Source organism: Convolutriloba macropyga, chromosome 6, assembly GCF_964194025.1.
Source record: "Convolutriloba macropyga chromosome 6, txConMacr16.3, whole genome shotgun sequence".
Classification (NCBI taxonomy): Eukaryota; Metazoa; Xenacoelomorpha; order Acoela; family Convolutidae; genus Convolutriloba; species Convolutriloba macropyga.
In genome coordinates, this window is record NC_134473.1 from 40,842,578 (window position 1) to 40,861,363 (window position 18,786).

The 18,786-nt window shown below is 41.9% G+C and overlaps 2 protein-coding genes across 3 annotated transcripts in view; one reads left to right on the forward strand and one right to left on the reverse strand.

The window, feature by feature from the left end:
• The window catches only part of LOC142340988 (uncharacterized), a 109,893-nt gene that overhangs the window by 39,874 nt on the left and 51,233 nt on the right, over window positions 1-18,786 (forward strand). For both annotated transcript variants that reach the window (XM_075391794.1, XM_075391793.1), the window contains exon 2: window positions 6,696-7,151. In XM_075391794.1, coding sequence (XP_075247909.1) covers window positions 6,696-7,103 — 408 coding nt within the window. In that variant the 3' untranslated portion in view covers window positions 7,104-7,151. The remainder of the gene's footprint in view (window positions 1-6,695; window positions 7,152-18,786) is intronic.
• LOC142341316 (uncharacterized) lies at window positions 12,284-14,834 on the reverse strand. Its single transcript, XM_075392241.1, has 3 exons — window positions 14,706-14,834; window positions 13,221-13,387; window positions 12,284-12,806 (listed from the first exon to the last, which is right to left on the reverse strand). The coding sequence occupies exons 1-3, from the start codon at window positions 14,832-14,834 to the stop codon at window positions 12,284-12,286; spliced, it is 819 nt and encodes a 272-aa protein (XP_075248356.1).

Here is an 18,786-nt window from a genome sequence, read left to right on the forward strand (position 1 = left end):
GCCCAACTCTTACAGCATTTTACCCCCTCTGAACAAATTATCCCCTCACTCTTACACCAATTTACCCCCCTTGGCAGCCCAACTCTTACATCATTTTACCCCCTCTGAACAAATTACCCCCTCACTCTTACACCATTTTACCCCCTTGGCAGCCCAACTCTTACATCATTTTACCCCCTCTGAACAAATTACCCCCTCACTCTTACACAATTTTACCCCCCTTGGCAGCCCAATTCTTACTTCATTTTACCCCCTCTGAACAAATTATCCCCTCACTCTTACACCAATTTAACCCCTTGGCAGCCCAACTCTTACAGCATTTTACCCCCTCTGAACAAATTACCCCCTCACTCTTACACCATTTTAGCCCCCTTGGCAGCCCAACTCTTACCTCATTTTACCCCCTCTGGACAAATTAACCCCTCACTCTTACACAATTTTACCCCCCTTGGCAGCCCAACTCTTACCTCATTTTACCCCCTCTGAACAAATTATCCCCTCACTCTTACACAATTTTACCCCCTTGGCAGCCCAATTCTTACATCATTTTACCCCCTCAATCTTACATTGTTTTAGCCCCCATACCTGAAAACTGCCAGTCTTGAACCCACAACCTCTGTACCCTCAACTGCGTCGCCTTATCCTCCAGACCATCGATGCTTGTCTAACTCTTGACGGTCTTATATATATATATATATATATATATATATAAATAATAATTGTTAGAATTGCCCTGTCAAAACAAATTTCCCCCTCACTCTTACATCGTTTTACCCCCCTTGGCAGCCCAACTCTTACATCATTTTACCCCCTCTGAACAAATTACCCCCTCACTCTTACACCGTTTTACCCCCCTTGGCAGCACAACTCTTACATCATTTTACCCCCTCTGAACAAATTACCCCCTCACTCTTACACAATTTTACCCCCCTTGGCAGCCCAATTCTTACATCATTTTACCCCCTCTGAAAAAATTATCCCCTCACTCTTACACCAATTTACCTCCCTTGGCAGCCACACTCTTACATCATTTTACCCCCTCTGAACAAATTACCCCCTCAGTCTTACACCATTTTACCCCCCTTGGCAGCCCAACTCTTACTTCATTTTACCCCCTCTGGACAAATTACCCCCTCACTCCTACACAATTTTACCCCCCTTGGCAGCCCAACTCTTACCTCATTTTACCCCCTCTGAACAAATTATCCCCTCAATCTTACACAATTTTACCCCCCTTGGCAGCCCAATTCTTACATCATTTTACCCCCTCTGAACAAATTATCCCCTCACTCTTACACCAATTTACCCCCCTTGGCAGCCCAACTCTTACATCATTTTACCCCCTCTGAACAAATTACCCCCTCACTCTTTCACCATTTTACCCCCCTTGGCAGCCCAACTCTTACCTCATTTTACCCCCTCTGGACAAATTACCCCCTCACTCTTACACCGTTTTACCCCCCTTGGCAGCACAACTCTTACATCATTTTACCCCCTCTGAACAAATTACCCCCTCACTCTTACACAATTTTACCCCCTTGGCAGCCCAATTCTTACATCATTTTACCCCCTCAATCTTACATTGTTTTAGCCCCCATACCTGAAAACTGCCAGTCTTGAACCCACAACCTCTGTACCCTCAACTGCGTCGCCTTATCCTCCAGACCATCGATGCTTGTCTAACTCTTGACAGTCTATATATATATATATATATATATATATATATATATATATATATATATATATAAATAATAATTGTTAGAATTGCCCCATCAAAACAAATTTCCCCCTCACTCTTACATCGTTTTACCCCCCTTGGCAGCCCAACTCTTACATCATTTTACCCCCTCTGAACAAATTACCCCCTCACTCTTACACCGTTTTACCCCCTTGGCAGCACAACTCTTACATCATTTTACCCCCTCTGAACAAATTACCCCCTCACTCTTACACAATTTTACCCCCCTTGGCAGCCCAATTCTTACATCATTTTACCCCCTCTGAAAAAATTATCCCCTCACTCTTACACCAATTTACCTCCCTTGGCAGCCACACTCTTACATCATTTTACCCCCTCTGAACAAATTACCCCCTCAGTCTTACACCATTTTACCCCCCTTGGCAGCCCAACTCTTACTTCATTTTACCCCCTCTGGACAAATTACCCCCTCACTCCTACACAATTTTACCCCCCTTGGCAGCCCAACTCTTACCTCATTTTACCCCCTCTGAACAAATTATCCCCTCAATCTTACACAATTTTACCCCCCTTGGCAGCCCAATTCTTACATCATTTTACCCCCTCTGAACAAATTATCCCCTCACTCTTACACCAATTTACCCCCCTTGGCAGCCCAACTCTTACATCATTTTACCCCCTCTGAACAAATTACCCCCTCACTCTTTCACCATTTTACCCCCCTTGGCAGCCCAACTCTTACCTCATTTTACCCCCTCTGGACAAATTACCCCCTCACTCTTACACAATTTTACCCCCCTTGGCAGCCCAACTCTTACCTCATTTTATCCCCTCTGAACAAATTATCCCCTCACTCTTACACCAATTTACCCCCCTTGGCAGCCCAACTCTTACATCATTTTACCCCCTCTGAACAAATTATCCCCTCACTCTTACACCAATTTACCCCCCTTGGCAGCCCAACTCTTACATCATTTTACCCCCTCTGAACAAATTACCCCCTCAGTCTTACACCATTTTACCCCCCTTGGCAGCCCAACTCTTAACTCATTTTACCCCCTCTGGACAAATTACCCCCTCACTCTTACACAATTTTACCCCCTTGGCAGCCCAACTCTAACATCACTTTACCCCCTCTGAACAAATTACCCCCTCACTCTTACACCATTTTACCCCCCTTGGCAGCCCAACTCTTACATCATTTTACTCCCTCTTAACAAATTACCCCCTCACTCTTACACCATTTTACCCCCCCTTGGCAGCCCAATTCTTACATCATTTTACCCCCTCTGAACAAATTACCCCCTCACTCTTACACCATTTTACCCCCCTTGGCAGCCCAACTCTTACCTCATTTTACCCCCTCTGGACAAATTACCCCCTCACTCTTACACCATTTTACCCCCCTTGGCAGCCCAATTCTTACATCATTTTACCCCCTCTGAACAAATTACCCCCTCACTCTTACACCATTTTACCCTCCTTGGCAGCCCAACACTTACCTCATTTTACCCCTCTGGACAAATTACCCCCTCACTCTTAAACCATTTTACCCCCCTTGGCAGCCCAACTCTTACCTCATTTTACCCCCTCTGAACAATTTACCCCCTCACTCTTTTAAAACATTTTAGCCCCCCTGGCAGCCCAACTCTTACATCATTTTACCCCCTCTGGACAAATTACCCCCTCACTCTTACACCATTTTACCCCCCTTGGCAGCCCAACTCTTACGTCATTTTACCCCTCTGGACAAATTACCCCCTCACTCTTACACCATTTTACCCCCCTTGGCAGCCCAACTCTTACATTATTTTACCCCCTCTGAACAAATTACCCCCTCACTCTTACACCATTTTATCCCCCTTGGCAGCCCAACTCTTACCTCATTTTAACCCCTCTGGACAAATTACCCCCTCACTCTTAAACCATTTTACCCCCCTTGGCAGCCCAACTCTTACCTCATTTTACCCCCTCTGAACAATTTACCTCCTCACTCTTAAAACATTTTAGCCCCCTTGGCAGCCCAACTCTTACATCATTTTACCCCCTCTGGACAAATTACCCCCTCACTCTTACACCATTTTACCCCCTTGGCAGCCCAACTCTTACCTCATTTTAACCCCTCTGGACAAATTACCCCCTCACTCTTACACCATTTTACCCCCCTTGGCAGCCCAACTCTTACATTATTTTACCCCCTCTGAACAAATTACCCCCTCACTCTTACACCATTTTACCCCCATTGGCAGCCCAACTCTTACCTCATTTTAACCCCTCTGGACAAATTACCCCCTAACTCTTACACCATTTTACCCCCCTTGGCAGCCCAACTCTTACATTATTTTACCCCCTCTGAACAAATTACCCCCTCACTCTTACACCATTTTACCCCCTTGGCAGCCCAACTCTTACCTCATTTTAACCCCTCAGGACAAATTACCCCCTCACTCTTAAACCATTTTACCCCCCTTGGCAGCCCAACTCTTACCTCATTTTACCCCCTCTGAACAATTTACCCCCTCACTCTTAAAACATTTTAGCCCCCTTGGCAGCCCAACTCTTACATCATTTTACCCCCTCAGGACAAATTGCCCCCTCACTCTTACACCATTTTACCCCCCTTGGCAGCCCAACTCTTACATTATTTTAACCCCTCTGGACAAATTACCCCCTCACTCTTTCACCATTTTAAACCCATTGCAGGCCACTCTTACATGACAATTTCAGTCAAGGAGGGTAATTCCTGAAAACTCCTCCCATTGAAGCCCATTGCAGCCCACTCTTACATGGCAATTTCAGTCAGGGGGTAATTCCTTAAAACTCCTCCCGTTGCAGCCCATTGCAGCCCACTCTTACATGGCAATTTCAGTCATGGGGGTAATTCCTTAAAAGTCCTCCAATTGCAGCCCATTGCAGCCCACTCTTACATGACAATTTCAATCATGGGGGGTAATTCCTGAAAACTCATCCCATTGCAGCCCATTGCAGCCCACTCTTACATGGCAATTTCAGTCAGGGGGTTAATTCCTTAAAAGTCCTCCCATTGCAGCCCATTGCAGCCAACTCTTACATGGCAATTTCAGTCAGGGGGGGTAATTCCTTAAAAGTCCTCCCACTGCAGCCCATTGCAGCCCACTTTTACATGACAATTTCAGTCATGGGGGTCAATTCCTGAAAACTCCTCCCATTGAAGCCCATTGCAGCCCACTCTTACATGGCAAAATTAGTCAGGGGGGGTAATTCCTTAAAAGTCCTCCCATTGCACCCTATTGCAGTCAACTCTTACATGGCAATTTCAGTCAGGGGGTAATTGCTTGAAAGTCCTCCCATTGCAGCCCATTGCATCCCACTCCTACATGACAATTTCAGTCATGGGGGGTAATTCCTTAAAAGTCCTCCCATTGCAGCCCATTGCAGCCCACTCTTACATGACAATTTCAGTCATGGGGGGTAATTCCTGAAAACTCATCCCATTGCAGCCCATTGCAGCCCCCTCTTACATGGCAATTTCAGTCAGGGGGGTAATTCTTTAAAAGTCCTCCCATTGCAGCCCATTGCAGCCAACTCTTACATGGCAATTTCAGTCAGGGGGTAATTCCTTAAAAGTCCTCCCATTGCAGCCCATTGCAGCCCACTTTTACATGACAATTTCAGTCATGGGTGGTAATTCCTTAAAAGTCCTCCCATTGCAGCCCATTGCAGCCCACTCTTACATGACATTTTCAGTCATGGGGGGTAATTCCTGAAAACTCCTCCCATTGCAGCCCACTCTTACATGGCAATTTCAGTCAGGGGGGGGGGGGTAATTCCTGAAAACTCATCCCATTGCAGCCCATTGCAGCCCACTCTTACATGACAATTTCAGTCATGGGGGGTAATTCCTGAAAACTCATCCCATTGCAGCCCATTGCAGCCCACTCTTACATGGCATTTTCAGTCAGGGGGATAATTCCTTAAAAGTCCTCCCATTGCAGCCCATTGCAGCCAACTCTTACATGGCAATTTCAGTCAGGGGGGTAATTCCTTAAAAGTCCTCCCATTGCAGCCCATTGCAGCCCACTTTTACATGACAATTTCAGTCATGGGGGGTAATTCCTTAAAAGTCCTCCCATTGCAGCCCATTGCAGCCCACTCTTACATGACAATTTCAGTCATGGGGGGTAATTCCTGAAAACTCCTCCCATTGCAGCCCACTCTTACATGGCAATTTCAGTCAGGGGGGGGGGGTAATTCCTGAAAACTCATCCCATTGCAGCCCATTGCAGCCCACTCTTACATGGCAATTTCAGTCAGGGGGGGTAATTCCTGAAAACTCATCCCATTGCAGCCCATTGCAGCCCACTCTTACATGGCAATTTCAGTCAGGGGGTTAATTCCTTAAAAGTCCTCCCATTGCAGCCCATTGCAGCCAACTCTTACATGGCAATTTCAGTCAGGGGGTAATTCTTTAAAAGTCCTCCCATTGCAGCCCATTGCAGCCCACTTTTACATGACAATTTCAGTCATGGGGGGTAATTCCTTAAAAGTCCTCCCATTGCAGCCCATTGCAGCCCACTCTTACATGACAATTTCAGTCATGGGGGGTAATTCCTGAAAACTCCTCCCATTGCAGCCTACTCTTACATGGCAATTTCAGTCAGGGGGGGGGGGTAATTCCTGAAAAGTCCTCCCATTGCAGCCCATTGCAGCCCACTCTTACATGGCAATTTCAGTCATGGGGGGTAATTCCTTAAAAGTCCTCCAATTGCAGCCCATTGCAGCCCACTCTTACATGGCAATTTCAGTCAGGGGGGGGTAATTCCTTAAAAGTCCTCCCATTGCAGCCCAACTCTCACATCATTTTACTCCTCTGAACAAATTACCCCCACACTCTTACATCAATTTACCCCCCACAGACAAATTACCCCCCATTCTTACATCAAAATGGGAGGATTTTAGGGAGGACATTCGACCCGGGTAACGTATCTAACGAAGGAAAATATACTGTATTCTTTAGAAGACGAGTTCGTCTCCCCCCATTAATGAATGCTGCCAGAGCCTTGCATTTGCCCCGGATTCATTGTATTATGACGTCATGCAACAAGAGATCTGTATCAGTTCACAGCTGCCAAACAACAATCAATCTCATTTGCAGTTGCCAAAAATTCTACAGGGATCATGCCAGATTCGAAACAACTTAACCAAGATTGAACAAGAAGTTGTGAGCTGTAAAGAAAATCAGACAGAAAATTGTCCAAATACAAGTTCCTGTGCAGAGGACATATTAGTGGCGGTATTGCTTTACCACAACGTCCCTGATAGACTGGATATTTTTCTGCGTCACTTCAATCAGCTGTTCCAGTTAGTAGATGACCTTCACCTCATTATTTCAACGTTAGCGTCTGATGAGGATGCGGTTCAATAAGCAGTCAAACGGAATTTTTTCACGAGCTTCAAAAAGAGAATTTATTTGGTAAGATTGGATTTCCTCTTTTATCTAACTGTAATATGATCATATGTTTAATTGCTTTCTTTTAGGGACTTGAGAAAACCAATAGGCTGCAATGAATACCTACTTCTCCTAAAAAGATTAGCTAACTTTTGTTCCGGCAAAACAAACAGTTTTCAAATATTGCAAATAACTTCTGGCAGACACTTTTCAGACTATTTTTACACAGCCCTCCGATCAAAATGGCAATAGTCTACTTATTTTACACATCAAGCAGATTAACCATGTGCTATCTCTTTGTGACCAACGGACTGTACGGAGGACCATTTTATTTTTCATTTTAATTTATAATGACAGCGTATAGATAAGCCAGAGTCAGATTGTCCAAATACCTAAAAACGATAGAAAAATGTCAGCGTTTGGCTGATATAGAAAAAGAGGTCTTTTTTCTGAACGGACACTTTAAAGCGGATTTGTACACAAAGTAGTTCTTCATATGTTGATCATAACGAGAATTAAGAGTGTTTACGTGGCTGTATAATTGGGTAATACTTGGTGTTGCCTCCTCACTTGCCTCAAAACCAGAACAGAACACATTGAAGTATCGCAATCATAGGACACTGAGTCAGGTTTAGAGATTCATCGCACCACCTGGCCACCAATGAACATCGTCAGCAACAACAGCAAAAGTTTTGAGTACCCACGGAAAAGAAAATATTCATGGGAGAAAGCTAAAATTAAAAGCTATTAAGCTGAAGAAGTAATAATTTGAAAATTCAATCCATTGGAAACACCGCGCGTTGGTTGAATCTGTGACAGAGTGGATCAAAGTTTGCAAGATGATCACGAATGCAATCTTGGACAACCGCACACCCAATCACTCCACGTTAGGGAGGGGAAAAAACTAGTGTTTCATTTGTACCATCCAGTGAAGGTACCATGATCTGGAAAGTCACTCAAAACATCTCAAGCATAAACTGACTTGATCTGGTATATTTATGAACTCTACACAAGATAACATTCCGCAATGAAATCAAAGACTGAAATGGTCTGTGGTTCGAAACGTAAAGGAAGGAGAGTTTACTTGATAGTAATTTACACAATAATTACAAAATTGGACCAAAAGTCTATGTCCTTAACGGCGACGATGGCGCCCATCAATCAACTAGGGTTGAAATGGAACATGAACTTTCAACAGACCAGGACTGAAACCGACAACAATGTTATATGATGGTTTTCAAAGATCAAAAACAAAACCGGCAAAGCGATCGCCCTTACTGAACAACAAAATAATTCGCCAGACCAACCGAAGTCAGGAACAAACGTAAAAAACGTAAGAATGTTTAAAACTCATAAGAATTCAGAGCAAAAGATTCTACAAGTTGCGACTGAAAAGTTAACCACCCTCGATCTTGGGAAAGTAAATTTTGAGGGACTACAAGTTCTAGCACACGGTGAGGTTTACCCCAAAAACATCACTGCATTGTAAAAGACATCGTGAATACACCTGTAAAGTGACTCGAGACATCGTAAATACACCTGTATAGTGACCCGGGACATCGTAAATACCCCTGTAAAGTGACCCGGGACATCGTGAGCACACCTGTTAAGTGACCCGGAAGATCGAGAATATACCTGCTCTGGTTATACAATTATGCGAACGCACCCCGAACGCTCCCCGAACGCACCCCGAACGCACACCGAACGCACCCCGAACGCGCCCTAGACGGATCCCGAAATATACAGTATCAGTGAAAGTAGCAGTATGCGCACAGTATGTGGTATGTGTGTAGCTGTTTTAACTGGAAACGTGTCGTTACAGCAAAATGCATGCATTTTGCATGCATTTAGCATGCTTATCTGACATGCTCAGCATGTTTCAACTTTTTCGAAATTTTTACACTACTAATTTAAAACTGAAGTTATTCTGAACCGTCTGAATAGCTGTTTTGGTTTTTTACTGGGCATAATGACCAACTTTTTCAGTGTAAATGAGCTGTTTCAGAACTGGTTTTACAAGATAATATGGAGATACTCAGGTTCAGAACTGAAATACTCTGGGTGGTAAGCACGGGTGAACCCAACGACAACTTTTGCATCATGTCTGCTCGTTTGGCTATGAAAAATTATATGTTGCAAGAGTGCTTTTTTCATTTTTTGTCTGATTTCAGCTGACTTTTTTTCTGAAACCCTTTTGTTGTAGTCACGCATAGTCAAATGCCCTCGCTTTCATGCATTTTGTGTTATGTTTTTATCAAATTTGCTTTTGCGATTGAAACAGCGCAGTTAGTTTATATTTACCTGGTAGCCGTTGATTTGTATCACTTACCTGGCTAAACAATCAGAAACAGGTAACTAAGAAGTTACAGCTGATAATTGGCTTCATAATTGTTCCAATTGAGCTTTTCAAGTTTTTTGCATGCATGGAATTTTTTTTTTTTGGTTTTTAGAACTATTGGAAGCTATTTACGAGAGCAATTGGCTCTCGATTTGACGATAATTTTATTCTTTATCAACTTCAGTCTTTTTGAGATTGATTTTTTTAGATCCGCAAATTAAGGATGTACAATGCAGCAGAATGAAAGACCCACTCTGAAATATCGTTTAAAAATAATTTTTGGTGAAAAAATTCATTTTTGCTAAAATTTAATTACGAGGACAATTATTCACTCTACAATAATAAGGCTTTTAATTTACAAGATTTCTATAGTTCGGCTAACAAAAATGCTCCATTTTTGACGTGAATTCTATCACAATTTATTATTAATAAAAACCTTTTTCCGGAAATACAGAAATTAAATTTGTTGCTCCTGTCTACAAAAGCGACGCAAATGAACGAGAAAACGCCGATTTCAGTAACTACTTTTTTTTCAAAATCCTTTGTACATCTATATTTGAACCAATTGACTACAAGCATACAAAAAGAAAACCTTTTCATGACAGTCAATTTGAACTTAAGAGGTTTACTTCATCTTCAGATCTTGTTTTGCAAAGTGTTGAAGGCTTACAGCGTAATCATGATAACCCTGAAAAATCATTGCTTGTGATGGTACTCCCATTGATTGCGAAGCATTGGATTAAAATCCCACCAGATTTTGCCAACAGCGTTGTAATCAATAAAATTTTTGCCAACAGTAGTACAAGAAAATTAACCAGTTCACATTTTCCTTCTCTACGTTTTTGACTTTCCCAAGTTTGGAGAAAACGGATGAGTACTTCAGCAACAGAAGCTAACATAATTCTGATAAGCTATCTATCTTTGTTGACAAAAAAGTAATTTTGGCAAAAAATTTTTGTTTCTCTGTAAAAAATTGATTGAAAGAACGCTGCAATAATTAGAAGCTGAGGTTGATTCAAAATTGAACTTCCATAATTTAACTTATGTTCTCTAAAAATGGCAAGAGCCCTATTATCGACGTATATTATGCGTCATCACATACTCCTTGTAGCAATAATAATCTTGTTCAGTTCAATTCCTAGGTACTCACCTATCTGAAAGTAAATGCAATGTTTTTTCCAAAATCGTCAGATCGTCAATTCAAATAATTGACAGATCAATCTTAAAACCATTATGGACTTGAGTGTTGCGGCTGCTCGAAAATCTCAGCGGAACCGACATATCACAGCCTAGTTCTCGAGTTTTACGCCGGCCTGGTTCTTCACAGTGTTCGATTGACTAACAATTTCGTCGATACAATTAATCGCTCGGACGTATCAAAGGACTGTAATTTAAAATTTGTTGATTGAAGTTAAGAAAATCCTCAGTGATAATCTATGTTAAATCTCGTGCTGAAGTTTGTAAGGCTTCAGACAGTGTTAATAATGTTGCTAATTTCTCGTCAAGTGATTTCAGCTAACTTAAAACTCGCAAGATCTTATGATCTATCAAAACTTAGCAAAAAGACTAAAGTTGTTAAAGAATCAATTTTTAGCATAATCGGAGAACCAACGGCTCTGTATAACAATTTTTAGTGGGTATGAATATAATTCAATTTTACTATTGAAACAATTGGGTTCAAGCAAAAAGTCAAATGTTTATCATTTAATTCATCATCGCTACTTGCTTTTCTGATTGGTTAAACAAGAAATTTGTTTACATAGTAAATGTCAAATTACAGCAATACTTGCTTTTATTGACATAAGCACGGATGGTTATTACGTAGCTCTAATTAACTGAAAAAAAACGGTATTTGACCTTTACTGATCACCTGAATTATCATAAAACAAACAATTTACGAAATGAAACAATTGACAAAATATCAAAAAATACCAATTGTGTACCATATAAGTGCTAATAGCCACACTTGTGTGTCTGATGCGATAACTTTCGTTCGGTTCATGAGTAGCTTAGAGTTTATCTGAACCGTTCGGTCCCAACTTGTGAAAATTTTCAGTTTTGACCATTTTTGAGTTTTGACATATTTTACTTTTTTTTCAGTTTCAAAGGTTATTTCTTGTTGATTGATGACTTTTGTTGCTATTTGAAGGGGCACCAACATCGCCGGCGCTGTTTTCGATCTCGGAAACACAATCGTAGAATACTGGCGCTAACTTCACGACTCGCCGTTCAGTTCTCTTTTTGCCATTTTAAATCTCGCTGATCGCTCAACACCGTCGTTCTCAGTGAAAATCCCAAAGATCCGTCCCAGTTTGTACTCAGAGCCTTTCACAGAGTCATCTAATACCCAAACAAGTTCACATTCTTTCAGTTATTGCACAGGTTCTTTTGCCCACTTCGATCTCTGGTTCGATCGTGGAAGGTATTCGCGAGACTATCTTTTCCGGATCATATCGGCATATGCTTGAGCCGTTTTGAAAGTTTTTCTCAGGTCATGGTAGCGTTCACCGGATGGCATGAATGGTGCTTTTGTGTTCTCTCGTCCTAGCAGGAAATGATTTGGCGTGAGTGCCGTCAAATATTCAGGGTCGTCACTCACTGCTGTCGGGGGTCTTGCGTTGAGTGTTTGCTCTACAAGACACATTGTGGTGCTGAGTACCTCCTCGGTGAGACTTCGGTTGACCAAGATTGCAATCATGACTTTCTTGCAACTTTGAACCAGGTTCTCCTAGATTCCGCAAAAGTGTGGTGCTCCAGAAGAATTGAATTTCCAAACAATCTTTTTCTGTACTAAGTCGCACTCTATCTTAGCATTGTCCTACTCGCTCATGAATGCTTTCAGCTCATTGGCTGCTCCAACGAAGTTCGTTCCGTTGTCATTGATGATGTTGTTCGGGTAGCCATGTCTTGCGATGAGTCTTGTCACTGCAGCTAGATATGACTCGGTGTCTAATGACCGTGCCCCTTCGATGTGTACTGCTCTGTTTGTTAGGCAAGTGAAAAAGCAGCACCATCTTTTCCAGGCACGTTGCAATAATTTAGCTTCAAAGGGTCCAAAGTAAACGACTCCGGCATGGCTGAACGGGAACACATGTTCATCAAGCCGTTCTCGGGGTAAGTCTGCCATCGGTGGATGAATTGGGTTGGCGCTCCTGTGACAGCATTTGACGCATCTGGACTTGATTTTCCTTAGCTCATTTATTAATTCAATGATCAGGTACACTTGTTGGAGCATGTTTCCCACGTACTCTGTGGCATCGTGTAGGTTGTCTCGGTGTGCTTTCTCCAAAGGAAGTTGTACAACTGGATGTTTTGCTGTCGGTAGTAGTGAAAGTTTGACGCTGTAATCGAGATTTGAATGTATCAGTCGACCTTTCACTCAAACTGTTCCATTTTCCTTTTTGAAGGGTGAAAATTTGGCAATGTTTAATGATTTGGAGATTTCTTCGCTGTTTTTCTAGACTTCGAAAATTCAAGAAGCTTTCGTTTTGAACACTTTCAAACAGAATTTGTGCTTGCTGGATCTTGTCCGCTTTGAGAGGTTCTTTTTTGCTTAGCCCAGACCCTCATGCAATAGGCAATGAAGTTGAAACTACTGTTTGAAGCTACTGTATTGTCTTCAGTCAAAGAGTTGTTGTAGTTTAGTTTCTGTGGCTACAGTACTGGTAGCTTGCTCAGCTTCAATTTCGATCACTTGGCACAACGGCTTTGGTCATTTTTCTTCACCTGTCTGGAGCCATGACGGCAGGTTTTACCATCTGGACTCCTTTAGCCTTTCGATGAACATTCCTCTTGTTCCAATATCTGCAGGGCTTTCAACGCCTTTGAAATGCCTCCATTGTTCCACAGAGGAGTTTTCCAGTAGTTCTGCTGAACTGTTGGCAACAAACACTCGTTGTTTCTTGTGAGATGCTTGTAGCCACTGTAACACCGTAGATGAGTCTGTCCAATGATAGATTTTGTCAATTTTCGCATCACATTCTTTCAATATCTGCCTTCTCAGATAAACTCCGTGGACTGGGGCTTAAAAGTCTAACTTCGGAATCGTCATGTGTCTGATAGGTGCTACACGGCATTTTCCTATCACACAAGTGAGTTTTAGCCTTAATTTGTCTTCTGATGCATTTGTGAAGATGCGGAATCTCAAATTTGTGCACACGCTTTCGAAATAAAGTCGATTTATCGACACCGTCCTAAATTCTCTCAAATCAGAGCACCAATCACTGAAAAGGTTTAAGCGTTCTGCTGACAAATCTTTGTCCCGTGCTTGTCCCTTTGCTGCCCAAATGCTCTTGAGTAAAAAGCGCATCCTTATTGTGAAGGGTGAACATATCCCAAGTGGGTCGAACGCTACTGAGACAAAGATTAGTACAACTCTCTGAGTTATTTCGCTGAAACGTCCTGCTCAGTTCCATGACAGACTATGAGACTCTCCGTGTCTATATTAAAATTTAGTCCAAGGATTAAGGACGATTGTGGTTTGGCCTCGAAAGTTTTCACAATTTTCGTTGATTTGTCGTCTTTAGAAAGTCGTCTATGCAGAAGTATCGCTGGATAGCTTTGATAAGATTTCTGTCGTCTTTCGCGTTATCTTTCGCCACTTGATGAAAAGCGTAAATTGTGCAAGTCGGCAAGCTCTTCGCCCCAAGACGTGTCGTGTAAACTCGTAGGCTTGTATCTTCTGCTCTGGATCTTCTTGACAGAAATTTTGAGCATCTGCTGTCATCGCTTGGAGCAGCAGCTTGAAGAAACATCGCTTCTATATCGGCTGGAAGCGCTATTTGGTGTTCTTGGAAGCGAAAAACAACTCCTACCATCAGATCTGGTTCAGATATAAGTTTGTTGTTGATGGCTATACCTTGCTTTTTGCTGCTGCGTTGCACAATCTTTTAATTTTCTCGGATTTATGAGGGTTGATGGCAGGATGAGGTGGCAAGTACCATCTCTGGTTTCGTTCAGTACAACTTGTTCAATTTTGTGGACATAACTAGCTTTCACTTTAGTGTCAATGATTTTCTGATAACGCTTTCTTAAGGAGTATCATCCTTTTGTAGGCGTCGTTGTGGGGAATTGAGTTGCACCATAGCAGGGTTGAAGATATTTGGTAACTTCACTTCATCTTCTCTCCACAGATGTCCAACTTGAATCGAGTTGTTCGCTCCAAAGTTTTGACTACTCTCTTTATGTCTTTCGAATGACCGGTGACGTCACAGTTTGAGGGGTAGGATTCGATAACCCACCACTTTCTCAACTGACTTGCTAATTTGTTCTCTAATACTGAGGTTGCTGCTGTTGTAGCAGGAGCTGCTGCTTGCTTTGCTGGTAGGGTACCACTTAAGGCCTATCCTGTTTTCGATTTCACTGCCCATGGTGCTCTTTTGTTTTCTGAGTTCTTGAATTCTAATGAGTGATGGAGGTTGCAGCAGTTTTATCCAAGGATTACTTGATTTTCGTTTAGATTGCAGCTCTGTCTCGGCAAGTTCCTCAAATGTGGGTAGCGATCTTTTAACTCTTGTAGTCCTAAATTTATCGTGCTGAAACCGCTATCGGCACTATTTCCGTCTTGATATCTTGTGATCCGTGGACCCCTGCTATTGACAAAGACGCTTTCAGGCCTTGCTGCTGCAATGCAGATACGATTGACTTGTCCACGAATGAAATTGAGGATCTTGTATCGCACACTGCCGGTTCACTGAGGCTGTGGCTTCCATTTAACAGTTTGATGCGCACTACAGAGAATCCTCCTTGTGTGATGGTTGTTGCTGCTGCTGTCGTAGCATCTGGGTCACCTGTTGCAACCTCTTCTTTGAGAATTCGCTGTGCAAAAATTTGTTGTCTCGACTTCCACAAGGGGCACGCTGCAAGTTCTGTTTTAGCAATCCGTTGACCGATGGCCAGGTCTCAGGCAATTGAAACTCCGCATATGTTCTCGTTGTTCATTCCACTTCATTGATTTGAATTTCTGGCAACTCCAAATGGCGTGCTGTCCATCTTTGGATGGGCATTCTGAGTACTTTGGCTTTGCAGAATTGTCAGCATTGGAGGCAAAAGTACTTGTTTTTGTTTTTTGCGGTTTTGAAACTTCGAGTCTGTCTGAGCTAACAAGTCTTCGTGAATAAAAGCAGTTCATTCTAACCAGTCTTTGAAAACAATCAAGTCTGCTGCTAGAAGTCGATGACCCTGTAGATTATGTAGCCACTGCTCATTAAGCTGAAGGGAAAGTATTCTAGTTCCTGAACTCAAAACTCCCTCCAACTCCGGGTCAGGCTGGAATACAAGCCGAGTCAAAACTTTAACCGTGTTTGTGACTACGTATGAAAACCGAACAATGCTACTGAAGTCATCGTGTCTAACTGGCGGATGTGTGTGTGTATCTTCTTGAGTTGAGATTCAACTATGAATATCGGTCTGCCAAAATTTTTGCAGAAAATGTCCCAGGCTTGATAATATGCCTGTGAGCTAAAACCCAATACAGAAATTGCCGCTTTTGCCTGACCCGTGAGGCCAATCTTCAGATACTGCATCTTCTCAGTATCGCTCAGCCGCTTTTGATGCACAATGACATCGAAGAATTCTGACCACTCGGGCTACTCCGAGAGCTCTCCTGCGAATTCCGTTAACTTGAGTTTTTGTATTCCTCTTGGATCAACACTAAGTTCGTAAGTCACTTGTGCCGTAGGTTGTCTAACTGTTGTTTGGTTTTGGCTCTCCAATAATCTGTTGCGATAGATGTTCTTAGGACTCTGGCATCTCTGCTTGTTTTGTAATGCTATCGTTCTTTGTAGATGGAACGTCGTCTTGGGTAAACACGTCTGTTGTTCTGTTAAAATAACTGATTTAGGGATTTCTGGTTTGTTGCGGGTACTCGATTCCTGCAGTTGCGTTATGAAAAATCCTTCCCCCAGCTGGAACAATGGGGTTGTTTTCGGGTAGGCGCTGAAACGTTTGTCACTTCTGTCCTGTGTGACATTCTTATTAGGGTCGATCAAAACATTAAGAAAAAGTGGTCGACCAGGGCCCGACTTTTGGGCCACTGAATTTGCCCAGTTTGCAATTCTTTCTGGATTGCGTCTTGGTCCAACATTTTTTAAGTCGTCTGCCTGTGACCCAGACGCTCTTTAACTTCTTTTTGTCAGTTCATTTTCCATGCGCCTTTGCCCTGCGTTGGCTTCAGTTTTATTTCTTTTGTTTTCAAGGGCTGGCTCATGCTATCGTAGACGTAGTTCATCTATTTGTTGTTGCATCATGTGATGAAATTATTATTCTTGTTGTCGCAATTCCTCTTTTTGTCGACATAGTTCTATTTCCTCACGCTCCTGCTCTAACTCCAACTGTTGGTCTTGCAGTCGTTGCTCTGTTTCTTTCTTAGCTTTTTGGTTTTGGAGCCCCATTTCGTCGATTTGTCGCCTTCTCGATGATGGAGAGTTGGCGATACCGGGTTCTTTTCTGCAGAATGCCTGGAAGAGAACTTAACGTTCACTTCTGCGTTTTCTATTGCTCCATTGCTTGTATCAATAACAGTTTTGTTTGAGTCTTTATCAACAGCCGATGTGGATGACAATAACAATGTTTGATTTCCACTCTCTGCGGTCTGCTGATACGGTTTTAGTAGGCCTCGATGATAATACTTATTCTCGTTTAAACCCTTCAAACAATCCGTAGCAGTATCTGTTTTCAAGATTCGAATAATTTCTGCGTGACTTGTATCTAATTTTGTTACTAACTGTTCCACTTTGCTACAAAATGCTTGCTTGCTTCGTCGAAATTTTCTTTTTCTCAACTCCTTTCCCATTTTTGTTGCTTCGCTATAAAACTGTAGACTTTTTTCCACCATTGTGTAAAGTCGCAAGATATTTTTTCGTGGGTTAAAAACGCAGCTGCGATAATCTTCAATTTCTCTGATCAAATTTGGTATTTGTTCAACCAGCCAATTGAGTGTTTTCTTCTTTCCGCCCATTTTTTGTTCGGTGCCGGCATCGAAATTCTTCAAAAACTTTGTCTTCAGGAGTTGCCTCTGTTGCTGTCTGTTTTTCAATGAGATCATCGTACGTCTCAAAGAAACATTGATATGCTCTTTCTGCAGACACAGTTGTGTTCTGAGTCAGAAGACTTTTCACATCAGCAAGGTGTCCATCAGATGCTTTGAGCATTTCAGCCTACTCTTTTGCTAGTTTCCTGAGTTGGCCTGACCTCTTGTAGTCAGTCGTTTTCCAAAGTCTATCGAAACTCTTTCCAGCCATCGTTAGATTTCGTTCTGGTCCACCAAAGTGAATCGACTATTCGTTGCTGCTCGTGTTGTTGTCCGGGTCGGCGGATCAATTGTTGCGGCTGCTTAGGAATCTCAGCTGAACCAATATATCACAGCCTGGTGTTCAAGTTTTACGCCAGCTTGGTTCTTCACAGGGTTCGATTGATTAACAATCTCGTCGAAACAATCAGTCGCTCGGACGTATTGACGGACTGTAACTTTATTTTGTTGATTGAAGTTTAGATATCCTCATTGATAATCTATGCTCAATCTCGTGCTGAAGTTTGTAAAGCTTCAGCCAGTGTTAGTATTGTTGCTTAATTTTTGTCAAGTAAGCTCAACCATCTCATGTTATAGAATAAAGTTTTCGTCTTATCGGAGAGCCAACTGCTATGTATATCTGTTTCTAATGGCTCTGAATACAACTGGCTTCACTATTCAAACAATTGAGTTAAAGTATTTAATAGGGGGTAGTACAAAGGTTTGGTCCCAACTTTTAAAAAATTAGAGTTTTGAACATTTTTGAGTTTTAACAAGTTCTAAGTTTTTTTCATTTTTAAAGGTGATTTCTTGCTGTTTGATGACTTTTGTTGCTGACCTGAAGTGGCGCAGACACTAAGTGAGAAAAATATTAAAAAGGTCAGGTGATCTTTTGGGAATATCTTTTGGTAATGACTCAAAGTAGTGTTTCGAATATGAGAAACAATTATTTTCGGGATTTTCTTTGTGAGCCGATGTTTTTTTATCCAGGAGACCGCTGTTTTGGGGAGGGAACGCTTTTGGAAAAGAACAACTTAAAATATTATGGGCAGCAATTTTTGGCATCAAAAAACCCTTTTGTTGTAAAATTTTTTGTTAATAGAAGCTTTTTATTATGAAAAAACTTCTTACCAAAATTTTTTTCAAAAAAAATTTTGTGAAAAAATTTTTGTCTGAAAAATTATTCTCTGAATATACGGAATACGAAATCTCAAGCTCAATTTAAGGTAAAATTAATTCAGCATAAGTCTCAAACCCTAAACTCGCATTAAAAAAATATCTAATTCAGAAGTTTTTATATGTTCAGCAGAAAG